The sequence below is a fragment of the Myotis lucifugus genome, unplaced genomic scaffold (assembly GCF_000147115.1).
Source record: "Myotis lucifugus unplaced genomic scaffold, Myoluc2.0 scaffold_151, whole genome shotgun sequence".
Classification (NCBI taxonomy): Eukaryota; Metazoa; Chordata; class Mammalia; order Chiroptera; family Vespertilionidae; genus Myotis; species Myotis lucifugus.
Window position 1 is genome coordinate 1,104,076 of NW_005871199.1, and position 27,854 is coordinate 1,131,929.

Genomic DNA, 27,854 nt, shown 5'->3' on the forward strand with positions numbered 1-27,854 from the left:
TGCTGGGCGGTCTCTCTCAAAGTCGGGGATCAGAGGTGGACTCCGAGCCGGGAGCACTCACGACGCAGAGCGCACCCGGGAGGCCTCCCGGCAGCTCAGTGCCGCGCGCCCCCTCCCGAAATGCCCTCACCCGACGCGGCTCTCGGCCTGAGGACGGAAGCGTCGCCCCCGCTGTGCCCCTTTAAGCAAATCCCCGGCCCTAGGTGGGGGCGGGGGGAGGCCTGTGTGGACACAGCCCGTGGGCCACTTGGGAGCCGGGTTGGCAACGGACCAGGTCCGCAGAGCGAGGCTCCCCGCACCCCCACCGCCAAGGAGGCCCTGAAGGCTTCCGCCCGTGTCCGGCCGCTCTGCCCACACGTGGTTGCTCCACTTTTCCGTAAAGCTCCCTTTGCCTCTCGATGTGTCAGAAAAGGGGAGAGCAGTGAAGGGACTGGGGCCCCCCTGCCTCAGGATCACCGCAATTTACAGAGCACGCCCCTCGCTCTCGGCCCAGTCCCTTATTACTACCTGCGTGGGGAGGCCTCAGTGCAGGCTGCGTCCCTTGGCTCGGGTCTGGACCCCCGGGTTAGCAAGTACTGGTGACTTCACAGGTGTGACTTCGGGGGGGCACCTCAAGGCAAACCTGGCGGGGACTAGACCCACACGGCGCTTTCTGAGATACAGTCTGAGGCTCTCGGGTGCGTGACTTGCCCAGGATCTCAGGTCCGGGAGCCAAGTAGCTGAGCAGGCCCTGAAACCTGAGGTGCCCCTGTCAGGTATCCGTCCTCGCCATGTCCTCTGCCTGACCCCCAGAGGCCGCTGCTTTCCTCTACCAGCCTCTACTGCCCCCTCTCTCCCCGCTCACTCACAGGAAGCCTCCCTGCCCTTGTGCTCCTGTCACAGTCAAGGCCTCCGCCACCCTCACAGCAGTGCAGTCTTTCAAACCTTTCTGTTATTGCTTCCGGAGGCCGGCACAAACTTGACTTCATCCATACAAGAGGACGATAGAAGATGTAGGTTTTCACTTTTGATCGTTCCTGTACTTAAGTCACTTCCCTACCCTCAGGGGAGAGTTCAAGGACAATGAAGGACAAGGGAAGTATTGATGCTCTTCCTCTGACAGGTAGCTTCCACACGGCTAGCTTGGGTTGCAGGAAAGGTCTACCCTGGACCTGGGACTTGACGAACTGAAAACATGTCTTCCTTCAGACCGAACTCCGCCTCGGCGTGGCAGGGGCTGGCGCCCGAGCCAGCATGGAAGCTAGTGTGGCCCTGTTGACGCCTGTGCTGCCTTGGCAGGGGACTTGGCCTGTGGGTTCACGCCCTCTCCTGGTCATCCTCCTGACCCTTCTCCAGGTCCCCATCCCAGCCTTCTCCTCTTTCTCCGCCGGGCCCATCCATGTCCTGGGCTCACCCCTGCTGGCCTTTGTCCTTCCTACCTGCAACTCGAGTGAGATCGTGGGTTCCACGCTTTCCCTCTCTCTGCCTCTGACAAGTGCTCCCAAACCGGTATCTCCTGCTCAGACCCCTGTCCTGAACTCCACACCAATGTTTTCCTAACTGCCTTGTGCCTAGGTCCTTCTGGATGGATAATGGCTTATCTCCAAAACGGCACCATCTTGCTTCCCCAGGCTACTTTTCACACCTCTCCTCTTCATGAAAGACACCTTTGGCTCCCCACCCCCAGCCCCCAAGCTGTTTCAGGGCACGAGTTCCTTCCTCGTGGCCTTTGTCCAAGTCTCAGGAGTCAACAAATGTTCAATCAAATCTGCTTTCTGTCTGCCTCCCTCCTTCCCTCCCTCCCTCCCTCCATGCCCCGGCCTTAACTGATGCCTTCACCAGCTCTGAGTATTCAGGATAGACTCTGCCCGGCCACTAAGCTTCCACTCTTTGAGCCTGTCACTCTCGTGCTGAAAAATTTCCGACCTCCTTCCCAATTCCCTTCAGAATGAAGTCCACCTTCTTTTGCACGGCCGTTCAGAGCACTGGTGGGTAATGTCCACTAGGCACTCTGCACCGGGACAAACGGGAATTTGAATCCCCGTCTTGCCCAGACAACAGAACAGGTAGGTGGCTCTCCCAGCAAATGAATCTCTGCAGGCCTCACTTTTCCCCACTTTAAAACGGGGGGAATAGCACCTTGCTAATGGTGCTGGTGGACGTATTTCAGGGATGCTTCTTAACAAGCGCCTGGCATGCTCTCTGGTCCACAATAAGCATCCAATTCGAGTTAGCAATTCCATTAATAGCTGCCTTTTAATCCCATTAAAAGGCAACGAAAAAATTAACCTTAATATACATCTGCTTCCTGGGAGTTCTCAGAGCCTCCCCGGGTTTCGGGTGTTCTGCCAGCTGAACCCAGTAGGTTCTAGCCCCACAGGGCATCTGCGATCCCCAAGTAGACGGTGTCTTCACACATTTCTGTTTCTTCTGTGTGGAAGGCCCACCCCCTCTCTAGAGCCCTGGGGGCCCCTGAGCTTCAAGATCCAGCCCCTTCCCTTTCTCCTCCTCACCCTCCTCCGGGAGGAACTTGCAGGGTCGGGGTCACAGTGCCCGTAGGCAGGGTGTCTGGAAAGCCCCGGGAATGGCCACAGTCCCAGGTTCAGCCTGCTCTTGGTGAGAGCAACTGAAAAGAGTTCACTGAGCTGCACCCCCACCAGCGTCCCCAGTCTGTTCCTGAATTCAGAGAACCTGGGCAGGACCATCTGCTTTTATATCCCCAAAGATGTCACATTCGGCCGTGCTGACAATTTTCTGGGGATGGGGTAGAGGCTTGGGGTATGGTCAGGGGCTGAGAGGGAGGTACATACAGAAATGCAGGAAGAGGAGGAAGGACGGCACAAAAGAAAAAGGGGATGGGTAACAGACCGCTAGGGTCCTCCCTGCTATAAAGGGGTGAGGGGGGAGACAGCCTGGTTAAGGCTGGAGGCCCCTTATGGTTAACTTATGTACAGAGAAGGTCCAGCCTCCACCCCCACCCTTCACCCCTGTCCCCAACGGATCCGTTTCTGTAAAAATGGGCATTCAGATAGTGCAATACCAGCACTGTCCTGATTGGCTGGACCCGCACACCGACCGCTGCGGGACCCCGCGGATTGGTCAGTAATTGTCCAAATGCGGACAGAGCTGCGCGGCTCGCACTGGACGGGGAAGGCCGCCGTCTGGCTGTCAGAACGCAAGGCCGGCATGGAGAAGGGTCGGCTCGGCAAGCAGGAACCAAAGCACTCGGCATTGCTTGTCTAAGGGAGTCACTATTACAACAGAGGGGCAGCTTGGAGAACGGCTGGTGCTAAAGGAGGTTTGGAGGGCGCTCTAGTGCCCACGTCCTAAAGGTGCCCAGCTCCCCAAGGACTCTCTGGGTGGCCCTAAAAAGGGCCTTTAGGGTGGCCGCACACGCGAGCCCGCAGCAGAGGCTTAGCCCCCGAAGCCATACAGGGTGCGGCCCTGGCGCTTGAGCGCGTACACCACGTCCATGGCCGTGACCGTCTTGCGCTTGGCGTGCTCCGTGTAGGTGACGGCGTCCCGGATCACGTTCTCCAGGAACACCTTCAGCACCCCCCGCGTCTCCTCGTAGATGAGGCCCGAGATCCGCTTGACACCCCCACGCCGAGCGAGGCGGCGGATGGCGGGCTTGGTGATGCCCTGGATGTTGTCTCTCAGGACCTTGCGGTGCCGCTTGGCGCCGCCTTTGCCCAGCCCTTTCCCGCCCTTGCCTCTCCCGGACATGGCTGCTTCTGTCACGAGGTGAACCTGCCAGGCGCCGTGCCGGGAGGGGAGCTCGGCCCCCTGATATACGAGACCGTCGGACCGGATTGAAAACCGCGAGCGGTCGACATGGTCCCCGCCCCTCCGCCGTTTCTTCCCCCAACCCCCAACCCCCGCCCTCAGGCCGCCCTCTAGCGGACACTATCCGCCACGGTCCCGGGAGCATTCGGATCCCAAGGCCCGGCTTCCGGATTCCACAGCTGTTTTCCTCTCCTTCTCGCCGTCTGTGGGCTCCCCCCGCCCAGGCATTACACTGGCGAAGAGAAAAGGTCGGGGGCGGGGGAGGGTCCTGGGGCGGGTGGGGGAGACCAGGAGATGAGCAAATACGAGTCCAGAGGGCGCAAGCTCCGGGTTTCATCCCAACAAGAGGATCCCAGGCTCCAAACAGTAAGCAAAGAAAACGGCAACAAAAGCTGTTTCCCATCAGTAGACCGACGGACGGCCGGACGAGCCCATCGCCAGGGCGGCCGGCACCTGGGCTGGAAGGGGAGGCGGACGTCGTCCCAACGCCCAGGTTTACTCTCCATTTTGTTGGTGCGGATGCCCATCCGTCCAAGACCTACCGCCTGGCTCCTCCGAATGTCACGGCATTTGGAGGCAGGGCCTTCAAAAAGGCGATGAGGTGAAAGTGGGGTCACTAGAGTGGGCCCCGATACAGCGTGAGTCGTGTCCTTATGAAAAGAGGGGATCCGGGCACAGACAACACAGCGGGGCAACTGGGGGGACAGGGAGAACGCAGCCGTCTGCAGGCCAAGCAGCGACCTCAGGAGGAAAGTAAACTTGCCCAAATCCTCATCTCTGATTCTAGCCCCTGGAATGTGAGGATATTAAGTCCTGTTTTTTACGCCCCCTCGCCTGGGGTGCGGGCCAATACAGGCCTCTGATCTCTGGCGGGAGCCTCATTCCCTAGCAGACCCACAACGCACAATGGGATCCTCGGGGTCTGCATTTGGTGAGTTAGAAGCAGAAACAACAGTGACTGGGCTGTGCAGGGCCGGCACCTTGTCACCCGGCGTCTCATCCACTGAAGTTTTGTTTTCAAACTTGCAGCCTGAAGTTCTCAGAGTGAGTGACATTCCAGCGGGTCAGAGCCATCATTGGCTGGGCAAACCTCTGCAGAGTTTGTAGATTTCCACCTCACGGCCCTTCCTCCCCAGGATCATACTCCCTGGACTGATACTAAATCAGGTTTTAAAGCCAAACTTATCACGCCAAAGAGATCCAAGACCTCCCTGTGGCCCTGAGATTTAACAACTGCCTGTGCATCTGTCATGGCTAAGGCAGTTCAGGGATCCCCGGCTTAGTGGGAATCCAGTACCCCAAAACTAAATAAAATAAAAAAAGTTTTCTAAATAATTAAAATTTAAAAACATGCTCAATAAGCAGAAACAATTATTATTATAACAGTTATTGCTATTAACCCCAACATCAACAAATGTATACTGGTGTGAAGACATCAAAGATGTTCCTTAGGAGGGTTCATCTCACCATTAATAATTGCCTTCTCAGAAGTTAAAATACCAAGCTCTCACCTCTACCCCCTTCCTCACTCTGTTAACTTCTTTCCTGGTAAACATGCCCAGGAGGAGCCCATAACCAGCAACTAAGGTTCTCTCTGTTAGTGAAGGGATTCCAGCTGATGAGCCCTACTACTGTGAGGACAAACTAAACTGAACTGAGCTATGGCCTCTGGGATGGAGAACCAGAGCCCCCAATCCCATTCTCAAGGCCACCGCACCATAGATGTATATTCAGGGTACATCCCGGAGGGAATAAAGTAGGTGATATTTCTTTTGATTTTTATTTTGAAGCATAGATATTCCCCTCCCTTCCCCCCACTCCCCAATCCAGAGAGGCCCAGGTTTTCAGTTAGTTACCTTACTTTCTCAAGGCCCTTAAACACAACGAGGAATTTATTCTCTGGAGAGTGTCCAAGGAGATTAAATGAGTCAGTATGTATAAAGGATTTTGAACATTGGCTGGAACATCTCTAGATGTTAGCTAAAATTTTGTAAGGACTTTATTTCTTCTATTTTCTTATTTTATAATGCTTCTTATTTGTGGTCATGTATTTTTCAATTACTAAGCATTAACAAAGTCCTCAGTGCACCTCTGAGCTAGAAGTGTGACTAATCCTATATAACAAAAGGGTAATATGCAAATTGACCCTAACAGCAGAATGACCAGAACGACTGCTGGATGTCACTATGAGGCACACTGACCACCTCTTGGTGCCTTTCCCCAGCCATCAGGCACCGATCACCCGATGGCGAACAGGGAACTAGAGGTGGGTGGCGGGGCGGGGCCAGCTTGGCCCTGATAGCAGGCCAGGCCTATGGACCATATCCATGCATGAATTTCATGCACCAGGCCTCTAGTCCTATATAATAAAAGCCTAATATGCAAATCGACCTAACAGCAGAACAACCAGTGGAACTGCTCGCTATGCCACGCACTGACCACCAGGGGGCAGACACTCAAGGCAGGAGCTGCCCCCAGCCCACAGGCCCCAGGCCAGCCCTGCCCCCCCATCTCATCGCCCCACCAGTCACCCCACAGGTGGGCCCTGATCCCTGGCCAGGCCTAGGGACCCTACTCATGCACAAATTTCGTGCCCCAGGCCTCTAGTATCTTATAAATATTCATCCTTCAAGTCAGAGGTACCCATCTTTTCCATAGACTCAGTAGTAGTTGTATATGCTACCTTACCTAGTTAGAAAACATACTACAGATTAAAGAAAAAACCTTAAATTGACTGGTAGCTTTATTAACAACAGTACCATCTACACCCATTTGAAAACACACATGTAGGAAACATAAGATTTATTCAGTGTATAATAATGTCTAGTGTCCATTTGGATTCATAAAACCCCTGCGATCGACTCCAGGACTCCTTAGCCAAAAGCAGAGTTGAATAATTGATCAGACCATCAGTGTCTTTATCAGCAAAATCAAGGCTTGGACAGAAAGATTCAACTAAATAAAACTAAAATGCAACTGACCTCACATCTAAGGGTACAATGGTGGACAATGTCAGCTGCATGGCCAGTGGGCCGATCACTTTGCTTCTCTCAATCGTGTTTATAAAAGGGTTATTAGCCTTGCAAATCTTACAGGGTCTGTCTTACATGGTCTCCTAAAAAGCAAGTGAGACTGGTAAGTGTAAATGAAAGCTCATCTCAGTGTGGAACAAAGGACTAAAGTATGGGAGGGGGAGGGGAGGGAGGGGGAGGCAGAGGGTGTGGAGGGACAAAAAGAATCATAACAGGGGCCTCCTCCCAGCTGTTGCCCTGAGGTGTGACCACGGACAGATTTGGGAAACTCCACAAAACAGTTCCATTTTCATGTTTTCACATACAACTAATGGAAATGAACCACACCCATCCTTCCATGGAAATTAAGGGATTAAGGGGTGTGATAAGAAAATTCAATAAATGTATTTAAGTGTCCCTCCACTATGTGCCAGGCACTTAATAGTGCTGATGATATAACGGAAAGCCAGACCAACAAAGTGTTAAGGGCTTGAAAAAACTATAACAAAATAAACATCCAATTTCTGATGGCTGCTAGGAGGAAGATAAAACCGGAAGGGACCAAGACAGGAAAGAAGGAAAAGTGCAAATTCTTGAGTGGGTGACTTGGAAAATGAGGTGTCTTTGAGCCTGGACCAAAACGACCAGTGCCTTGAAGTAACCTAAATTCAGATATTTCTAAATTGGGGGAGGGGGGTGGAGGGATTGAGCAAGAAAGAATTCATGGACAACAGTGTAGTGATTTTGGGGGAGGGCAAGAGTAGGGAGGATAAATGATAATTTAAAAAAAGATAAAGTTTGGAAACAATATTAAATGCAAAAATTATCCACAAAAATGAGAATAGGGATTTCAAAGCCCCTAAGTGAGCAGAGGAAACCAGAACCTATGAATTTCAGAACGGCGAATAGTTTTGAATGTTAATGTAATCCAACCAGGAAAAGGAGGGGACCTTGCGGCCCGGACTCTGCTCCAAGTGCTCAGAATCGCTGGTGTCCCCAGGGCACATCGCAGGGCAGAACTAGTTGCCGGCACCACAGCAGCCATCAGATTCTCGGGAAAATCCTTCAGGGTTGTGACGCAGTGTTCGAGGAACCTGGGCTCGGTTGTGTGCTGGGGTCCTTTCTTATGAAGATGGCTGGTCACTTCATTTTAAAAAGCCGATGAAACATACCCGAGGCACCAGGCCACCAGTCCAGGGCCGGAGGGTGGGAGGAGCCGACTCTAACCTCATTTAGAACCGACTCCGGGAAACAAAGAGCACAGGAAGAGGTTAAAGACGCGCCCTAGATTCAAAGAGCAAAGCCAGTCACGGATCGGGAACCCAAAGCCAAAGGTTTGAAAAGCTACGTGTGCCAACCCCGTAACCCTTGCCAGAAAAACTTACTTTGTGGAAATAAACTGAAGGAAAATTAACGTACAGCTACAGCTCTTTCTGGTGATTAGGTGGGTGGCTCTGAAAAGAGCCTTTGGAGTCAAGCAGCTGGCTACTCCGAGGAGCGCCGCGTCCCGGGCGGGACTCACTTGGAGCTGGTGTACTTGGTGACGGCCTTGGTGCCCTCGGACACGGCGTGCTTGGCCAGCTCGCCGGGCAGCAGCAGGCGCACGGCCGTCTGGATCTCCCGGGACGTGATGGTCGAGCGCTTGTTGTAATGCGCCAGGCGCGACGCCTCGCCGGCGATGCGCTCGAAGATGTCGTTGACGAAGGAGTTCATGATGCCCATGGCCTTGGACGAGATGCCGGTGTCGGGGTGGACCTGCTTGAGCACCTTGTACACGTAGATGGAATAGCTCTCCTTGCGGCTGCGCTTGCGCTTCTTGCCATCCTTCTTCTGGGCCTTGGTGACCGCTTTCTTCGAACCCTTCTTGGGCGCGGGAGCGGATTTTGCGGGCTCCGGCATTGCAGAAAAGCGCTATAACGATTAGCTGGAAAAAGAAGTGAGGCACTAGGCGGGCCTGATCCTTTTATAACCACCGTATGCAAATTACGGCTTCAGAAGCCTCTCGTTTCCATTGGGCCACGTAGGAACCCAGTAATAAAATCGTGACAACACCAACTCTTGATCTTATTGGTCATTCCTGGAGCCCGTTTAGAACCAATGAAAAATGCGCTCCTGACCCCACCCCTAGGAAAGCTTATAAAGGCTTTCTACTTGTTTATCTTTCAATCCTGCTTCGCTGCGACATTCTGAGCTTCAGGATCTTTCATCTCATTTGCAGTCATGTCTGGTCGTGGCAAACAGGGAGGCAAGGCCCGCGCTAAGGCCAAGTCCCGCTCTTCCCGCGCCGGCCTCCAGTTCCCGGTGGGGCGTGTGCACCGTCTCCTGCGCAAGGGCAACTACGCCGAGCGGGTGGGAGCCGGCGCGCCCGTCTACATGGCGGCGGTGCTGGAGTACCTGACCGCTGAGATCCTGGAGCTGGCGGGCAACGCGGCCCGCGACAACAAGAAGACGCGCATCATCCCCCGCCACCTGCAGCTGGCCATCCGCAACGACGAGGAGCTCAACAAGCTGCTGGGCAAAGTCACCATCGCCCAGGGCGGTGTTTTGCCCAACATCCAGGCTGTTCTGTTACCAAAGAAAACCGAAAGCCACAAGGCCAAAAGCAAATGAATGCTGGCAAAAGACAAAACCAAAGACCAAAGGCTCTTTTTAGAGCCACCCAAGCTTTCAAAAAAAAGAGCTAATGCGCTATTTTGTGGTCAGCCCTTGATTTGACACTTTGTTGGCTCTTAAAAGAGCCTTTGGGGGGTAAGTGGGGCGGGTGGTGACAAGCGTTTTAATTACTTGTTTTTGCCAGGCTTATGACTCTCCGTTTTCTTGGGCAACAAGACGGCCTGGATATTGGGTAAGACGCCGCCTTGGGCAATGGTAACACCCCCAAGTAACTTGTTGAGCTCTTCGTCATTTCTCACGGCCAGTTGCAAATGGCGGGGGATGATGCGCGTCTTCTTGTTGTCTCGGGCCGCGTTGCCCGCCAGCTCCAGGATCTCCGCGGTCAGGTACTCCAGCACCGCCGCCATGTAGACGGGCGCGCCGGCCCCGACCCGCTCGGCGTAGTTGCCTTTGCGCAGCAGCCGGTGCACGCGGCCCACCGGGAACTGCAGGCCCGCGCGGGACGAGCGCGACTTGGCCTTAGCGCGGGCCTTGCCTCCCTGTTTTCCGCGTCCGGACATCACGGCCAAAAAGAAAAAAAAAACAGCAGACTGTTTTACCATGAAAAGGATGTGGAAAGAATTACCAATTTGATTTAATTTATAAGAGCTGTCGGGAGGGGGTGAAGGGAGGAAGTTTGATTGGCTAAGACAGGGGCCTATCAAACAGCCAGTAGGAAAGCAGAAGGCAGGCCTTCCGGTCGCGTCGGGCACTAACAGGAAATGACGGGCTTCGCCACTACCTACCAATCGCTGTGAACTATATTAAAGCTCCTGGTTTGCATGCCAGGATTTTTAAAGAGACAAGGTTTTCAAATAAAGTGCTGTCTTGTTTTTCCGAGTGGCACTTTCTCCAGTTTAGGTAAATAAATGGTGGCAAAAAACCCAATGCTGGTAGTTTTTCGCAGGTTTGTTTGTTTAGAGCTGAAAGGGAAATCCCAAGAAGGACCCCGAAAGGACTGCGGGGGGCCTCAAGCAGATGCATTTACTCCCACTCAGGGGCACGGGATTATGAAGCCGATTGTCTCCTTGAGCCCTAAATTACCCTCAAAGTCCTGCCGATTCTGTCTCCTCAGTGCCAAACTCCCCTAAAGAATATATACTAAAAAAAGAAAAGAAAATGCACTAGGGCGGCTTCCTTTCTCCAATGAGTCACTGTCAGCAATGTGGCTTAACCCACCCCCACCCTCCTCCGCTGTGCGGAATCCACAGTGACTCAGGGCTACAACGGGTTGATCTTCCTCCTCATGACCTCCAGGAGGCGTCCGATACCACCTTCAACTTGCTCCCTGGGCTTTCAAAATGTCCTCCGGCTTTATCCTGCTCCTGTTCCTCTGCCCATCCCTGAATCGGTGTGTGCATCCAGGCTCTGCCTCCCTCCCCACCCTTTATATTGTTCACTCTTCCCGAAGTCTTACCCATTTCCATGCTTTCGATGAACATCCAAATTTGTTGCAGGAACTCCGAGCCTTATACCAAACTGCTCACTGGATATTTCAACCTATTTGTTCCAAATACTGCACCTGTACAAATGCCTACCCTCACCCTCTTCTCTGTTGTTTTCCTGAATTGCACCAACAATCTTGCAGGCACTTAAGCCAGAATCTACTCCTCCCTGCATCTCAACAGCATATTCTGCTACTTCCTTAACATCTCTTCAGCCTTTCCCTCCACACTACTCTTGAATGCTCATTATCCTCTCTTAGATCAGCAACAGACCCTACAGATTCATTTGTAGATTCCTAGTCCTCCATCTGTCTAGAGAAAAGAATCAACAAATTCTATTCCTTGAGCCCTTTTCTGATGTTCTATTTTATCTTCACCTTTATTCAACCAATATTTATAGAATACATGCTACCTATCAGGGTATTGGTATACAGAATACAGACTAGTACAAAGAACTCTGTAATAAGATGCCTCTAGAAAATGGAGGAATTCTGAACTCTGGAAGTTAAATTAGCTAATATTGGCTATCTGTAGAGATCCCCTCTGGTAAGAATGCTGGTATATATCTGTGAAACACCAAATTCAATTAAATGTGATGGGACTATTTCCTCAATAACAGAATATAACTGAAGATAATTCTAACCCAATCCATTACATCATTTCAGAAGATGCATGTGGTAATAGAAAGATGTGGTCCACAAAGAGTCAAAACAGGGCAATTACAGTAGAAATGGTTGTTTCTGAGTATATGTCTGCTAGACACAAAGGATTGGGCTGTTATAGAAGGGACCCTAGTTGTGAAAGGATGAAATATTTCTGAACTCTAACTCTTAGCTCAGATTCCGTGCTCAATTAACAATTTTCTGATTAGTCTATTTGAAGATGAAAATAGGAGGCTGAGAATGGGAGAGCCAGTTATGGGAAGATACATCTATCTCTAGAAGTTACATTTGCATATTGAACAGTCATAAATTTCTTATGTATTTTGTTAGTGTCTCTCCCCAAAGAGCTAATCAACTCTAGAAGTTCTCATAGTTTCAAATTTTCAGATAGTGGGTACTCCCTCACACACAACTCTGGCACCCAGAAAGGCCCTGATTGGGAGACAAACTGACTTCCCCTCTCTGAGTTCTGATGGGTTTTTTGTGTTTTTTACTTCTATCACAGTGACCCTGTGCTGATAGGGAAAAAAGAGATTATACTTAACTCTTATTATGTGAAAAATCCTATGCTGGGAACTACCTAGGAAGTATATATAATTGTTTGTTTCACAAATAAGGAGTTAAAGGACTTGCCATAAATCACACAGCCTCTTACGCAGACATGATTAGAACCCAGGTCGGCCTGAGTCAAAGACTGTGCTCTTTACCACTTCATTCACACTGCTTCACTAACTAGATGTTAGGCTAAGCGACTACTTCACCTACCCAGCACTGCTTTCTTCCTCTGTTAGAGTGAGAGATAAACAATACTTCAGGTTCCATCCAGCTATAAAACTGTATTAGCTAAGTCTAGATAGGCCAATATCCTTCAAAGTATCCCAGGCTCAATTACCATCTATTGCTTCCCAGAGGTCCTTTCCCAACATCCTTACAAGAGCTATTAAAAAATAAAACAGAGCAGGCCATTTATAAAAGTAGTACATCATCACAAACAGGCTGGATCTTATTTCCTTAGCACCTCTGGGATTTTGAACCAACGGCAGCTGAGTTCCCTCCCAAGCAATCTAGTTAATCAAACATTTATTTTGCACTTTAGCTCCATCCCACCATTCAACCATAGTCCTCTCCCTTCCCCTTTCCCTCCGCCTCACCCCAGCACCACCCAGCCTCCTACATGCTGAGCTGTTCACATTCAGAGCAGCAAGGCCTTTCCACTGCCATGGTACATAGTTTCCTCTGGCTAGAATGCTTCATCCTCTTGACCTGCAAAATCCTCCTCATCCCACAGTTTCAGCCCAGATATTGTCACCTCTTCCTTCATGAGGCCTTTCCTACTCCCACACACACAGCCTCAGTATACCCACATCTCTTTGTTCACATCCTGGTGATAGCACCACTCTGTTCTGTGCTTTGACACTGGTCTCATTTCCTTTCTATGACCATCTCAAGGGAGAGACCATGTCTTGATCTTTGAATCGGGGGTCCTTCATTCCCTCTACCTGACTCTTAATAGGGTAGTTAAATGTTTTTGGCACGATTAAATAAAACAATACTCAGAGAATTGGTGTCATCATTTCTAAAATAGTTCTCTTTAGTCAACAACCACTCTCCAAATGCCCACTATAAATAATAGAGTGTAGTGGCCAGAGTGATGGAAGATATAATAGGAGCTTGTCAATTAACTGAAAATAATACATACTAGTACCTACCATAACAGAGTTGTTAGAATAAATTACAATAAGTGTAAAGAACCTAGTGCAGAGCCTAGAGCCTGAGAGGCTCAGTGCTGGGTTAGGAGGAAGAATAGCTTACTGGTTAATAGCCCGAATTCTACAGCCTGACCCGGTTAGGAACAGACCTGGCACCAACAAAGCAGGGGCATCCTAAAAATTCTTCCAATGAATTTGGAATTTCAAAAATAAACACTGGAGCCTGGCCAGTGTGGCTCAGTGGTTGAGCATTGACCTATATGAACCAGGAAATCACAGTGCTATTCCCCATCACGGCACATACCCCGGTTGTGGGCTCAATCCCCTGTAGGGGGCATGGAGGAGACAGCTGACCAATGAGTCTCACTCATCATTGATGTTTCTATCTCTCTCTCCCTCTCCCTTCCTCTATGTAAGCAATAAAAACATATATTTTAAAAATAAATAAACACTGGATTTATCCTATGACCCAACAATTCCACCCTGGATATATGCCAAACAGAAATGAATGTTTGCATCCAACAAAAAGCATGTACAAGAATGCACAAGTATATTCATATAACTGCAATACTACACAACAATAAAAATTAACAAATTAAATTACTGCCACACACATGGATGAATCTAACAGACAATGTTGAGCAAAAAAACAACACAAATGAATTCATACTATGTGATTCTATTTACATGACTTTCAAAAACCGACAAAACTAGTCTATGGCGAGAGAGGGGTTAAACTAACAACTACTATGACAGGATGATATTGACTTCCCAGAGCCTTCCAAGGTGCTGGAAATTTTCTGTACCTTGATTATGTGTGTATTTACGTATAAATTTAAGCGGTACACTTAAGATTTATAAATTTCCCATGTGAAAATGATATGCCAATAAGCACAAATTAATTTTTTTCTAGTGAACAAAAATTGAAGTAATCATGGTGGGGGAAGGATGAGTATTTTGTTGGGCATCCCAATCCTCATGTTACAGATTAGTGTTTACTGTTGTTTTGTTTTCATTACACATAAGGTGACCACCATAATCTCTAGGTGCTTAAAGCCTCTAAAAGTCTTAATGTGGCCATGATAAACCTTCACTAGATAGTAGGTATTATTATGACTGTTTTTACTAGAAATAAAAACTCTAGGTGGCCTTATAGAGCTTGCCCCTTGCAAAGCTTTATCTCTGCAAGAGGAATAATAATGTCAGCCTTCTCTATTCATACATTATTTCACTCATCCATTCAGTAAATTTTATTGAACACCCAAGTATGCCACAGCATCTAGAACAGTGATGGCGAACCTATGACACGCCTGTCAGAGGTGACACGCGAACTCATTTTTTTGGTTGATTTTTCTTTGTTAAATGGCATTTAAATATATAAAATAAATATCAAAAATATAAGTCTTTGTTTTACTATGGTTGCAAATATCAAAAAATTTCTATATGTGACACGGCACCAGAGTTAAGTTAGGGTTTTTCAAAATGCTGACACGCCGAGCTCAAAAGGTTCGCCATTACTGATCTAGAATGTAGTGAACACATTCCCTCTGCCTAGATTTCTCTTTCCACAGGGTTAATTCCCTCATCATTCAAAGTATTCTCTGTGCCCCTAAGTCTGGATGGCATGCCTCGTTGGCATGATGACACTTAGCAATTGTCCGCTCGCTTGTCCATCTTCTCCAGCGTTCTGTAAACTCCTTAAGAACAGGGTCTGCTTTGTTCCACAACCTGCCTAACTGTTCTGGCGCACAATAATTATGTGTCCAATAAATGGGAGTTCTCTTTTCTTGTATGTAAAATCAAGGAGTTGGGCTACATGCTTGGCAATAAAATGTATTGAATAATTCCAATCCCAACTGCGCAGGGATTTCTTGGTTTTTATTGGATTGTTTGTTTGTTTGCTTTTGTTCTTGGTGGAAGGGGGTTGCATTCCTCTGCTGAAGAACCTCCGATGACCTCACGAGTCTGGAGAATCAGACTACAATTCCCGTGAGCCCTCGGGGCATCACGTAGCACCGGCCTGGTCCACTATCGCGCAGTGAGGACTCCATTTCCCAGCGTGCCTCACTCAGGACCAGAGGACGCCTAGACCGCCAGGAGTCGGGTCCCTGAACCGCAACTGCTGTAGCCAAGGCTGAGCGGAAGGTAGAAAGGGCCCAGCCTAGGGTGCAGAGGGGACGCTGGCCCAGCCGAAAGCCCGGAGCTGCACATACCGGCTTTGGCAACCTCCGTCCCAGTCCTGTTAACCCCCGAATGAACGAACGTACCTGGCGCGCGGGCCTCCTCTAATCCTCGCGTGGCCGACCACCGCCAAACCCCGCGACGTCACACACAGGAAAGGGGCGGGGCCTCGGGGTCTGGCCTCCCGGCGGTTTTCCTGCAGCTGCGGACCTTGGGCTCGGGCCGGTGGGGTGGGATGGGGTGGGGGTGGGGGTGGGGGTGGGGGTGGGGGGGTGGAGGGATGCGGCTCTCCTCGGGCGGGAGCCCTGACCCGCCCTGCTGTGGCCTTTGTCTCCAGGGTGACGGATGCTGAGTGGACAGCTGGTCAGGCGCCTGTTCTCCATGGCCGGCCGCGTCTGTCTGTCCCGCAGCAGCGCGGGACCCGGGGCCGTAGGTCCCGTCGAAGCCGTCATTCGCACGAAGTTGGAGCAGGCCCTGAACCCGGAAGTGCTGGAACTGCGTAACGAGAGCGGCGGCCACGCGGTCCCACCGGGCAGCGAGACACACTTCCGCGTGGCGGTGGTGAGCTCTCGCTTCGAGGGGCTGAGCCCCCTGCAGCGGCACCGGCTGGTCCACGCTGCTCTGGCCGAGGAGCTAGCTGGGCCCGTCCATGCGCTGGCCATACAGGCGCGGACCCCTGCCCAGTGGAGAGAGAACCCTCAGCTGGACGTGAGCCCCCCCTGCCTGGGTGGGAGCAAGAAAACTCGAGGAATCCCCTGAACCCCAGAAAGCGAGGGCCGGGATCTGAGTGGGGTGGGTGAGAGTAAGCTACTGGGGCCTTCTTCCCTTCAGTCCAGTCCAGTATTTGTAAGGGAAGAGGGTCGCCGGCCCCTCAGTCAACCCGCCTGTACATTGTCCTCTGGAGGCAGCAGCTCCTTTCAGATCAAAGCTAACCCAAGGAGAGAGCAGAATCACTCATGACTGCTTTTGCCCTGGACTCTTCAGGAGAAGCTGCCCGGTCGCTTTATGTTAAACTGTGACTAAGGAACTACAGATCTGATGAGCAGAAATATTCCTATACATTAAAAGAGAAAGCATCGTATGAGGGGTGTTGCTGTGTTATTAATTGCACATTGAATCAGTGCTACAGATGTTCTTGAGAGAAGAAGGATACCCGAAGCGCAGGGTAGTTAGGGAGGGCTTCATGGGGGAAGTGACGTAGTTGGATATTTAAAGAAAAGCACAGAAAGGAAAGGTGCTGCAGGCAAGGGGAAGAGCCCCCACAAAGGCATGGAAACTAGGCCGGGCAGGGAACAATTGGACAACACAGGATGTATGCCTCGCATTTTCTTCATCCACTTATCTGTTAGCAGGCATTTAGGTTCTTTCCACATCTTAGCTGTTGTAAATAGTGCTCCCAGATTCTGATTTCAATTCTTTCAGTTAAGTACCCTGAAGTGGGATTGCTGCATTATATGGTAATTCTATTTTAATTTTTTTAGGAACCTCCATATATTCCGTCGCAGCATCAGTTTGCATCACCACCAAAAAATGTGCAAGGATTCCAATTTCTCTACATCTTTGCCAACACTTTCTGTCTTTTGGGGAGTTTTTGGTAATAGCCATCTGATAGGTGTGAGGTGTTATCTGGTGGTTTTGATTTGCGTTTCCCTGATGATTACTTACATTGAGCATTTTTTCATATTCCTGTTGGCCATTCCTATGTCTTCTTTGGAGAAATGTTTGTTCAAGTCCTTAGCTCATTTTTTAAGTCAGGTTGTTAATTTTTTTTTTTTTTTTACTATTGAGTTGTAGGACATTACCCCAAGTCTTCAAATCTGGGAGATGGAGAGGGCCCTCCACCTGTAGAAATGGAAAAGTCAGAATAGAGAGGCCAATTGAGGAAACCAGTGTGATACCTCATGTTCTTCTGGCTTTCATTTTGGAGAAAGGAGTTTTCCCATCTCACCATCGTCCCTTCCAGCAGGCAGAACAGAGAGGCAAAGAAGCAGACATAGTCATTTTGGATTTTAAGGATTGGTTGTGTTCTTTTTATTTTTCATCAATATTTTTCATCTCATTTTTCACATCAATAGAGTTGGGTTTCGGGTTCCCCAGGAGAACAAGGGAGACGGATGGGTCCCTCCAGGGGGTGCAGGAGAGAGGGCTGCATCCAGCAAGTGAAGGGTGAAGGAAGGGCACACACTCGTACACTGGGCACTGGAGGAGAAGGCAGTCCTTTGAGCACAGAGAGTTCAACAGTCACCACCTCGTTCAGCGTTACAAAACGGGGGGAGTGACCACAGAGGTGGGGGCACCAGATGCAGCATGAGAAGGATGAGTTTGGATTTTCTTTTTTTGTTGTTGTTTTCACTTTTTTCCTTTTAACTTAACATTTTACAAACAGCTAAAAACTACAACACGTCACAGCTACACTGGTGGGGAGGGGGGCACCAAAAAAAGCAGCCACACAAAGTGGGGTGGAGCAGGGGCAGCTTAACCTACAGGGGCTATTGTGTGGAAAGGCTGAGATGGGGAAACTGAGGCTCTGGTCCCTGCATTGGGGGGTCCCTGGCTTGCTACCCACCCTCTTTCCACTTCAGAGGAATTGCTGGGCAGGCCCCTGCTCCTTGTGCTTTTTGATCTGCTGGTTTGACCTTAGGCCTGGTTTCTTTCCCTCCCCTGATCCCCGACTGAAGGGATCGGTTGGGGATGGGAGGGCAGCTGCGCTGTAACAATCTGTGCTATAGTGAGTGGAGCCTCTCACTCCAGAGGCCTGTGCTTCTTGAGAGGAAGGAAGGGACCCTCAGATCTCCCGGGACTGGTCTGGTACTCATCCCAGCCTGGCCTCAGGCTCCTCCCTCCCAGGCCTGGCACAGAAACAAGATTAGGGGAGGTCCTACGGAAGGCAGGGTTGTGTGTGTCTGCTGAAATTACCCTTGGCTTGTATTGTAGGACAGTATAGTGACACCCCACCCCATGGCACATACACACACACAGTGTACACACGCAGTCACACACACACATAGTCCTGCGGAGCTGCTTCAGAACTTAACATATAAATAAATAAGAACCAGAAAGCTAATTTCATAAAATCCAGGCTTCGTATAGCCTATGTTGAGGGGGAAGTAGAGGCTAGGGGTCTGAGGTTTATTGCTACTCCCCCAGCATCCAACAGGAGGCGTGAGAGAGCACTCGAGGCCCTTCTGACTCTTAAGTTGAAGTTCTTTTGGTCCTTGGTCTACACCAAGCCGCAGCCCCCAGCATAACCACGCGTCCATGATTTCACCAGGGCATAGGCAGAGGAAATGGGGGGGGAAGGCAGGAAGCCTGTTCTGGAGACCCTGGAGCTCAGAAGAGCAAAGACCCCCTCTCCCCCCTCACTAACAACGGGGAGAAGAGTGGGGCCAAGCCTTCTCTTGTGCAAAGTCAAGGGTGGTAGGAGGTGGGGAGTAGAGCTGCATCCCAAAACTGGGATGAAGGAGCCTTCCCTATAGTGTTTGCCCACGGGGTCACACACATGCACACGCACACATACACAAGGCCGAGACACCAAACATGGGCATGGGGAGGGCGGGCTCGGGACCAGGATGGCAGGGCAGGGGAAGGGAAGAAGTTGGTCTCACAGTGTGCCTGCCACCCCCAAAGTCCCAGAGAGCCCCTCACTGCAGCACCTGCCCCCGGGTCTCAGGCAGCTTCAGGGCCAGAGAGCTACCAAGGGCAAGGGCAGCAGAGGCAAAGAGGATGGGGGCAGCCTTGGTGATTCCCACAAAGGACGTGAAGATGCTGATCCCCAGCACGGCGGCCAGCTTACACAGGGCGTTCAGGAAGCCGAAGGCTGTGGTCCTGTTCAGGGGTCCCCCAGTGCAGCACGGAATGGGCCAGACCAGGAGGGAGACAAAGGAAGAGGCAGGGAGGGTTGGTGGGGGCAGAGCAGGTGTGAGGAAGTAAAGGAGAGATGGCAGGCAATGTCCAAGAGGGAGAGGAAGGACAGAGGTCAGAGAGGTGAGGGACGCACAGCAGGGAATATAGGTAAATTGGGAGGCAAGGGGTAAGGAGATGGAAAATTAGGTTAATCGGTACAATTTCAAGGAGTGAATTCAAAGCTAACCAGCTCTTAGAGGAGAAACTCAATGGAAACGTATATCCTTTTACCCCCGAAAGATGCTTTTTCCATTCAGCCCCTCTTCCTCACCCCACTTCTCCCCCACCTTCTATGCCCTCACACGGCTGTCCTGCCCCCACCACATTCCAACTACCTCTTGTCCGAGGGGTAGAGTTCAACAGTCAACACGTCCAGCGCGTTCCAGGATGCGATGCTGACCCCCCCGAAAAGGCAGAGCAGAGCGATCATAGCTGACTCACTGTTCCCAAAAGACAGGAAGAAGCAGGAGATGCAGGACATCACACTGGAGCCGGCTGGAACCGGAAAGGAGAGCAGCGTGAGCCTGGCCACAATGGCACCCACCCACTGCCCACCCCGTCCCGTCGGCTGGTGTTGAGTGCAGCCCAAGATGAGACTTTTCCCAAGGTTCCCCAAAAGGAAGGCTTTCCACTCATTCCCAGCCTCCCTCACCATTTTCTCCTTAATCATGTCAGTACCAACCACTTCTCCATGCCAGCGGGCCAAACAACCTGATGCCGTACGTGCTCTGGCCTAATATGTCAACCCTATGAAGCAGGTCTGGCATCACCCCCATTTCCCAGAGGATACAACTGGGCTCACAGAGGTTAGGGAACCTGCCCAAGGTCGGTGGTGGAGCTGAGATTCAAAACCTATAACCTCAAAGCCTGTGCACTTGCTATCCCGTCTACTGCCTTTACTCAGCGGAGAAGCTTCCGGGCCGGGCCCCACCCCACCCTGCAGCCACCCCCCCAAGCAGAAGACATGAGAGAGAGCCTTCTCTGGCTAAGGTGAGAAGCTGTTGACACTCTCTCCTCCCCGCAGCACCCTAATCAGTTCTGACACCACCGCCCAGCCTCTCCCCCGTACCAAGCATTCGGAGCCTGCCGATCTTGTCCATGAGCAGGGCAGACACAATATTCCCCGGAAGCACAGCCAGCGTTCCCAGGAAGCTGACGAAGTACACCATGTAGGCCCCTTCGCCCGTCCCCGTCACGTCTAACGGGCAGCCCTCCTTGTTGTGCAGGAATGTGCTGTTCACCAGGTGGCTGTTCACAAACTTGTACTCAAACAGGTCTGGGGGGGAGGGTCAAGACAGGCAGGCAGTCATGTCAAACGGGAGAAGGAGCTGCCACTGCTATGGCTCAGGCTCGAGCTCTGCCTTTGTGGAGTTTAGCACTTATTGCAAAACATCAAATAACATCACCATAGGAACTAGAAATCTTTTTTTTAAAGAAATCTTTATAGCAGAAAATGTCCGTAGTCTATTACATGAAACAGTGCGACTATCTGTTTCCAAGTTTTTTAATCAATAATCGGCTTCCCCCGTCTACACCTTTCCCTCCCGTCTCCCCTCCCTCCTCCCCCTTCCCCCTCAGACACATCTCCTTTACCTTCCTCACTTCTAAGCTCCCAGGGCCCTTCCTTTGCCTCTGTAACTTGTTTCCTAAGCCCATTTCTTCTAGTAATTACTTCTACCTCTGTGATTTTCCAAATAAATGTTCTCTTATAAAAAATGAAAAATAATCTGCTTCCTATTGATTCTTTTTGTCCGCCTTGCTATTAGCAGTGGCAAAAAATACTGGGAGGGGAATGTAAGACCATTGAAAGTCCTATCCATTATCTTTTCCTGCAAAGTGGGAAAAGCTCGCCCAGTACTCCGTTTAGAGGTGGGAAACCGCAGTCTAACAATCCCAGCATTTCATGTGGATATAGTTTGAGAATCACTGTTAAAGAAATGGACTGATGCAATAATTTCCAACCTTTCCTCACCAAATATCTCTTTTTATTTTTCCCAAGAGCCCTGTTTTGAATGATTTCTGTCCTCTTCAAAAGGGCATTATTACAGCCACATTGAATTGTTTTAATTCTAGGCAAAGGCAAAGAAATTTGATATTTTTGTCGTATAGACTATCACAGGAACATGTCCAATTTCCATTAGAGTTTTGGAATTATTGGTGGTAGTTAATGTGCCCCATCCTTCCTTCAAGGCTCCAGAGAGCTCAGCTTGAGAACCTGAGCTAGGGACCCCCTCCTCAAGCGCACCCAACCCTCTGGTCTGACAGGCACCGGCCACTCCACCTTACCAGTGTTATAGAACACGGTGTTGATGAATGTGCAGTTGCGGAAAAACGTGTTGCTGGATGTGACATCCTCGAAATAACACTCCTCAAACAGGGAATCCTCAAAGGTCACTGACTTCAGGCGCAGCCCAATGAACCTGGAAGACAGGGTGGTGAGAGGCACTCCCCTCCTCCTCCTCCCCTCCCCAAGGCTCATGCCCTTAGTGAAGTCACGGGAAGCTGAGGCATTGAGGAGAAACCACAGATCTTTGCCCCAAAAATACATGTCTCAAAACGCCCAGATTCATAAAAGAGACAAGGGGAAGAGGGACAAGAGTGCGGTATAAAGGTCCCCACATACTTGTCATTGAAGTACTGTCCCCCTCGGTGGATCTGATTCTCCAGGGTGAAGTTAAAAGTCACATGCTCTACGCGCTCCCCAGGGAACACTTTGGTGCGGGCTGCGTAGTCCACCGCCTGGAGATGGCGGATCATGTCGGGAAACCAGACAGTCAGGCCATAGTAACTGAAGAGTCAAGGGCGATGGAATCAGACAGGGCTCGGGGATTGGAACCAGGCAGTCCAGAATGAGGGGGGAGATCGAGGATCATCAGCCCATGTCAGGACCTTGCTCACCTCTCCAGTCTTACCTCTCACCACTCCTCCCTTCACCAAGTGTAGTGGTTCTTCTAACCCTCCCACCATGCTCTTTATCTTCCAGGCATTTGCTCTTCCCTCTGCCTAAAACATCCTCCCTAACCCACCCTCAGCCTAACTCCCATTCATCCTTCAGAACTCACATCTGGACTAGGAAACCCCTCTCCTGTGCTCCCAGAACATCTTGTACTCCCCCCTCCACCCCCCGCCCCCGCCCCATGTGGTACTCATCACACTGCCTTATGCTAGTTTTGTCTAGCTCCCTGCCCAAGATGTAAACTCCATGAGGACTGGGACTACATTTATTTCAGCCCAGCACAGTGCCTGACACAGAATAGAAACTTAATACTGTTCAGCCTATAGTACAGTGTGTTGGATTAATGAATGGAGTAGAGGAGCAAGGTGGAGGATCAGAGGGGATCTGAACAGCACCTTCCCTTGTTATTTGCCCCCTTCATTTCCATTTTCTCCACCTCTCTCCCCACCGACACGCCATCACATCCACTACATACCATCTACCCCACCCACCTTCTCACCTGAAGGACATGGTGAACCACACACCCATCATCATCAGAGTGATGCGCCGATATTCTGGACCAAAACAGGAGAGGAAATTCCCCCAAACCTAAGCGAAATAGAACTAAGTCAGACAGTGGCCGCACTAACTTCTAACACCCCCATATCCCCATGTCGCTACCCTGCCACCTCCCTTCAGTTTACCTATCACCCCACACACTGCCTTCCTCTCCACTCCTCCCACTTCCTTCTCTCTCTCTCTCCACCATACAATCCCTTATTACCTGCCCCCCCAGGTTCGATGCCCGGACCCCCCAGCGCTGGTACCAGGTCCCTGTGTCTGACTGGATTTCAATCAACTCATCCTCCTGATGAATCGTCTTAATGTGGGTTACCTGGGGTCGAGAGAAGGAGTGAGCAGTCACCTATCTGCATTTCCCAATTCCTTCCAGGTGTCTGTTTCTCCCACACTATCAAAATGGGAGGAAGGGGTGGATAGGATACCCTAAGAGATGTCATTGAGAGTGTTGTCAGAGATGCCTAGGAAGGTTGGGGTATCCAGAGAGGGGCGGTGAGGGGCCAGGTGGCGGTTGGGGTGCAGCAGCTTGGAGGACTGAAGGGTAGGACTGTGGCTTACTGAGAAGACTCGCTCAGGATGTCCCTTGGCTCGCATGTTGGTGTCATGAACTTGCTTCAGCACCATCCAGGCCTCATCATGCTTCCCATTCTAGAGCCGACAGAATCCCCGTATCCAGGTTAGCCCCTCCCTGACCCTGGGTTGTAGACCCCCCTCCTCCCAACCTGGTTTCTGGAGTCATAGAACACAAAAAACGTCCCCACCCCCAACCCCTGACCTATGGGCGGGTCCATCACCCACTCTAAAAGGGCCCCAAGCAAGATATAATCAGACTTGGGCAAGAGTGGGGGGAGTCCAGGAGATAGATACAAGCATAGGTCCTAGGGATCCCTTGGTAAAATGGTAAAAAAGAAAACAAAACAAGCAAATGATGATGATGGACAAGCATGTAGTCAGACAGTCCTAAACCTGTTGGACCAAGATATAGTTGGAAGGGAGAACTGGGGAGGGGGGTGGGGGGAATAGAACTTTTCTGAAGCTGTGGAGTCAGGACCAGGGCCCTGCCTATAAAATGTTAAACCACCCATGGTTGAACAGGTCCCCTGGCTTCTCCACCCACAGAACCCTTCTAGAGATGCATTCCATACAAAGGAAGTAAGATAACACCCAACAGAGTATGGACCCTGTGAGGAAGGCAGGCAGCTATATAGGATCAAACCAAACCCACAGTGGTGTTTGAACACAGGAGCCCCCGCTGCCCTACCCCCAGCCCAGCCCCAGCCCAGTCACCTCCAGGAAGAAGCGGGGACTCTCAGGCTGGGTGGTCAGAGCCCCGATGGCAAACACAGAAGGAAAGGCGCAGACGAGGACAAAGACCCTCCAGCTGTGGAACTGGTAAGCGGACCCCATCTGGAAACTCCACCCTGGCAGGGACAATCATAGACTCAGCAGAGAGGCCATTGGCTGGGGGTGCCCACCACAGGGAGCACAGGAGAGGGGGGAGACATCTGGGGTGCGTTCCCTGCGGGCTGCTCACCATAGTGGGGGATGATGGCCCAGGCCATAGCCGCTGCGTAGACACCACCAATCATCCAAAACATGCAGAGCCAGCTCAAATGCTCCCCACGCTTCTCCTGGGCCAGAAACTCCGAGAAATAGGAGAAGACAATGGGGATGGACCCCCCAATCCTGGAGGGCATTGCAAGAATTCAGCATTGGAAATGGCCCTGTTCTTCATCTCCTGCCCCAGTGCTCTGCATCACCCAGTCCTTTCCATCATCCAGACCCTTCTAAAGAGACTCCTTCTCACACCTAGAGCCCTTCAAACTCCCTCACCACCATCCATCAAGCATGCATCAATGGGACCCTGGGAACCAAGCAGCAGGAAAGGTGGGAGGCCAGCAGGTGGGAGGCCAGCAGGTCTCAGGGAAAGGGAAGGGACAAACATTGAATCTTGAAGATACTACAGAGTTGAAAGGAAGGGAAGATGATTACAGAAAAAGGGAAAGTCCCTCCCACCCCCAGAAAAAAAGGGCAAAGAAGAGTCTGAGAGCAGGTATGAGGGAGCAGACCAGAAAATAGCTTGGAAACAAGGAGAAAGTACATGCAGGGAGAAGTGCAGGAATAGGATGGGCCAAGGTTTCAGAGTTCAGGTTGTCAAATGCAGGAAATATGCAGGCTCTGGGAAGGGAATAACTCGAGAGTCCACAGATAACAGATGTGAGAATGAGACCACTCGGCCTCTTCATGGAGTCAGGCTCAGAACAGAACTAAAGGGCGGGGTGGAAGGCTCAGGCATGGGACAGGCATGGAATGGCATTCCGGACAGACAGTAGGCAGGTCCTGGACAGGGAGAAGCTGGCCTGAAGATGGTGGGAGGAGAAAGGAATCCATTCATTCAACTCATACATACTAGTCCTTAAAGTGCTTCTGGTGTGCCTGGCACTGTGCTGGGCCCCAGAGATATAACAGTGACCACAGCATAGTCCTGCCCTCCAGGGGCTTAGGAGGTGGACACTCACCCAACCCCAGAAAGGAGGCGGCAGAAGAGGAAAGTGCCATAACCCTGAACAAAAGATGAGAAAAAGGCGAAGACGCTGTTGACTGAGAGAGAGATGAGCAGACACTGTCTCCGACCCAGCCGGTCAGCCAGACCGCCCCAGAGGAAGGCTCCCACCATCATGCCCAGGTAGACGATGAGGCCTGGAAGGAGGAAGAGGCAGGGAGGGTATGAGTCTATAGACCCACCTAGTTTTTCCATTCACTGAACATTAAATGATCTGAAACTGCAGCCGAATAGATCAAGGACTCAAAGGTCTTCTAAAAGCTAATCCTACCCAGAGGTGAGAGCAGGTGAGAGAAGATGAATTGTGGAAGCAAAGATGGGAAGGCCATCTCTGCAGGCCAGTGGTTCAAAGGCAGGAATACAGCTACAGGAGAAACCCAGAATTCTCTTTTCTCTCCCTCTCACTCTCTCTTGCTCACTCTTACTTCTCTCTCTCTCTTGCTATCACACAGACACACAATACCCCCATCTCTGGCTTGCCTGGAATGAGGAATGAATTCCTAAACCTGCCCAGGAACCCCTCCATCCTCTCTGCCTTGAGGCCCTCAAATTAGCAGGTCTCTCTCATGTTCCCTGGGAAAAGAGCTCCAGTCCTTTACTCCACCCAGGAAATCCTCCCCACAAAATCCTTATAATGCCAACACTTCTGGTCCTAAAAAGCTCCTGTTTCTTACTTCATTCATAAATTCAGAATTGGAATCGATCTTAAAAATCATCTACTCCAGACTCTACATTTTACCCAGGCCGAAGCAGAGCCCCAGGGGAAAAGGAACCTGCCCAGTAGCTCACGGTAACTTGGTGGCAGAGCAAGACCGAGACCCTTTCTGAGTGAGTCTGGGAGTTCCCTTCCTCAGGGTCCCCATCAGGAAGGACCTCTCACTGACCCCCGACTCCCAAGGCTGACCAAGAGCTTCTCTGGCTGGAGGCAGGCCTAGGATTCTTCCCCTACTCCCACCATCCCAAACTGATCCTTCCCGTATCACCTAGGGCAGTGGTCGGCAAACTCATTGGTCAACAGAGCCAAATATCAACAGTACAACGATTGACATTTCTTTTGAGAGCCAAATTTTTTAAACTTAAACTATATAGGTAGCTACATTGTTATTAACCTAATTAGGGTATTCCTAAGGCTTAGGAAGAGCCACACTCAAGGGGCCAAAGAGCCGCATGTGGCTCGAGAGCCGCAGTTTGCCGACCACGGACCTAGGGAGTTTGAATACTGACTTTTTGTTGCCGCCATCAGGGAAAGGGGGCAGGATAGCAAGAGGAGAGGCTCTGAAGAAACATTAAATAGGGCCCCTCCCACTATGGCCGCCTCCCAACCACCGGCCCAAGCCCCAGCCCAGCTGTCCTCCCCGAGGCCCCCCTTGCACAAACAACCTGTGACCCGAGCCCACGGGAGGGTGTGTGTGAGGGGGAAATGCAGAGGAACCCCTGTTTACAGAGTTTGGAGTAGAGTGGGGGCTGGAGCGGCCCCAGTGTGTCTTACCCAGCATGCCTTTGTTGGAGTCAGACAGGCACATGTCTTTCTCAGCGCTGGGCAGCACGAAGCCCACCACAAAGACCTCAACACCATCAGCCATCAGCGCCAGACCAAGCACGAAGTAGAGTGTCCACTGGAAGCGGCCGTGGCCACACTCCCGGAGGATGGTCTCATACTGCTGGGCCAGTTCTTCCCGATCTTTCCGCCGCTGTGCCGCCCCCCGGCCCCCAGGCGGGCCCTCCCCATCATCCAAGCCTCCCCTCACTCCAGCCAGGGGTGCTCCGTCTGCCATCTGCTCGCCTTTGCCCCCAGACTCTGCCCGGGGGATGCCCTGATACTCCCCCTCATAGATCTCATCATCCTCATCGTGGCCCTCTGTGGCATCACTGGAGACGCCACCTTCCTCCTCCTCCTGGGCCCCTTCCCCACGGTAATAGCCATCAGCTGGAGCGGGGTAGTCATCGTCATCATCATCCTCCTCAAAGCGGGAGTAGGACCTGCGGGAATATTCGTCCTGGACTCTGTCCAGGCCCTTCCCCACCTTCTTGGCTGCATGCTTCTTGACTTCCTTGGCAATGTCTTTGGCCCCACGGATGAAAGCTGCCCGGTCTCTGAAGCCCTCTTCCATGACAGGTCTCCCCCACTCCCTGCTCCTTATTCAGCTTTTGCTCAAGAATGTGGAGTCAGAAAGACCCTTCTCCCAGTTACTTTGATGAAGTGTGTTCAAGTATCTTTGGGCACCGAATAGGACCTGGCCAATGAATGTCTAGGAGAAGAAAAGAGGGAGGAGAGGTGTGGCCTACACCCAGTTCAGTTGGGTACATAGGGAGGGGAGAGGGGAAGTAGGGGAATGAGAAGGAGAGGGGAAGCCAGCTTGGGGGGGCTAAGCTGGGGAGCCAGGATAACTCAGGAAAAGCCGCCTACTTCTCTTCCAGGCACCTCTGGATATCTAGAAATAAGAAGAAG

At 51.1% G+C, this 27,854-nt stretch overlaps 6 protein-coding genes across 8 annotated transcripts; 2 read left to right on the forward strand and 4 right to left on the reverse strand.

The window, feature by feature from the left end:
- Positions 1 to 3,335: 3,335 nt before the first annotated feature.
- Positions 3,336 to 3,790, reverse strand: LOC106698231 (histone H4). Its single transcript, XM_023759215.1, has one exon. The coding sequence runs from the start codon at positions 3,703 to 3,705 to the stop codon at positions 3,394 to 3,396; it is 312 nt and encodes a 103-aa protein (XP_023614983.1). The 5' UTR covers positions 3,706 to 3,790; the 3' UTR covers positions 3,336 to 3,393.
- Positions 3,791 to 6,476: 2,686 nt separating this feature from the next.
- On the reverse strand, positions 6,477 to 8,725 carry LOC102427147 (histone H2B type 2-E). The gene has a single exon (XM_006095172.3). The coding sequence runs from the start codon at positions 8,673 to 8,675 to the stop codon at positions 8,295 to 8,297; it is 381 nt and encodes a 126-aa protein (XP_006095234.1). The 5' UTR covers positions 8,676 to 8,725; the 3' UTR covers positions 6,477 to 8,294.
- A 204-nt stretch (positions 8,726 to 8,929) lies between these two features.
- Positions 8,930 to 9,467, forward strand: LOC102426825 (histone H2A type 2-C). Its single transcript, XM_006095171.3, has one exon. It carries the CDS (start codon positions 8,997 to 8,999, stop codon positions 9,384 to 9,386), a length of 390 nt encoding a protein of 129 aa, XP_006095233.1. The 5' UTR covers positions 8,930 to 8,996; the 3' UTR covers positions 9,387 to 9,467.
- A 35-nt stretch (positions 9,468 to 9,502) lies between these two features.
- Positions 9,503 to 9,949, reverse strand: LOC102440620 (histone H2A type 2-B). Its single transcript, XM_014461232.2, has one exon. The coding sequence runs from the start codon at positions 9,947 to 9,949 to the stop codon at positions 9,557 to 9,559; it is 393 nt and encodes a 130-aa protein (XP_014316718.2). The 3' UTR covers positions 9,503 to 9,556.
- Positions 9,950 to 15,158: 5,209 nt separating this feature from the next.
- Positions 15,159 to 16,506, forward strand: BOLA1 (bolA family member 1). 3 transcript variants are annotated; one of them, XM_006095175.3, is made up of 2 exons: positions 15,159 to 15,650; positions 15,763 to 16,506. In XM_006095175.3, exon 2 carries the CDS (start codon positions 15,771 to 15,773, stop codon positions 16,182 to 16,184), a length of 414 nt encoding a protein of 137 aa, XP_006095237.1. In that variant the 5' UTR covers positions 15,159 to 15,650; positions 15,763 to 15,770; the 3' UTR covers positions 16,185 to 16,506. The 3 variants fall into 3 exon arrangements, with proteins under 3 accessions (XP_006095237.1, XP_014316721.1, XP_006095236.1); XM_014461235.2 differs by having other exon boundaries at positions 15,159 to 15,612; XM_006095174.3 differs by having other exon boundaries at positions 15,168 to 15,389.
- Positions 16,507 to 17,431: 925 nt separating this feature from the next.
- Positions 17,432 to 27,839, reverse strand: SV2A (synaptic vesicle glycoprotein 2A). Its single transcript, XM_014461236.2, has 12 exons — positions 26,895 to 27,839; positions 25,362 to 25,542; positions 24,377 to 24,528; positions 24,130 to 24,263; positions 23,401 to 23,490; positions 23,048 to 23,158; positions 22,784 to 22,872; positions 21,952 to 22,116; positions 21,615 to 21,748; positions 20,398 to 20,604; positions 19,664 to 19,823; positions 17,432 to 19,250 (listed from the first exon to the last, which is right to left on the reverse strand). The coding sequence occupies exons 1-12, from the start codon at positions 27,514 to 27,516 to the stop codon at positions 19,067 to 19,069; spliced, it is 2,229 nt and encodes a 742-aa protein (XP_014316722.1). The 5' UTR covers positions 27,517 to 27,839; the 3' UTR covers positions 17,432 to 19,066.
- Between the last annotated feature and the right edge of the window lie 15 nt (positions 27,840 to 27,854).

Excerpts from the sequence above, each read along its gene's own strand:
- BOLA1 (XM_006095175.3), top strand. The coding sequence starts at position 15,771 with ATGCTGAGTGGACAGCTGGTCAGGCGCCTGTTCTCCATGGCCGGCCGC.
- LOC102427147 (XM_006095172.3), bottom strand. The coding sequence starts at position 8,675 with ATGCCGGAGCCCGCAAAATCCGCTCCCGCGCCCAAGAAGGGTTCGAAG.
- LOC106698231 (XM_023759215.1), bottom strand. The coding sequence starts at position 3,705 with ATGTCCGGGAGAGGCAAGGGCGGGAAAGGGCTGGGCAAAGGCGGCGCC.
- LOC102426825 (XM_006095171.3), top strand. The coding sequence starts at position 8,997 with ATGTCTGGTCGTGGCAAACAGGGAGGCAAGGCCCGCGCTAAGGCCAAG.
- SV2A (XM_014461236.2), bottom strand. The coding sequence starts at position 27,516 with ATGGAAGAGGGCTTCAGAGACCGGGCAGCTTTCATCCGTGGGGCCAAA. Across the intron at positions 25,543-26,894 it reads CTCCAACAAAGGCATGCTGG|GCCTCATCGTCTACCTGGGC; the intron begins GTAAGACACACT and ends TCCTCCTTCCAG. Across the intron at positions 24,264-24,376 it reads GGCCATCATCCCCCACTATG|GGTGGAGTTTCCAGATGGGG; the intron begins GTGAGCAGCCCG and ends TGTCCCTGCCAG.
- LOC102440620 (XM_014461232.2), bottom strand. The coding sequence starts at position 9,949 with ATGTCCGGACGCGGAAAACAGGGAGGCAAGGCCCGCGCTAAGGCCAAG.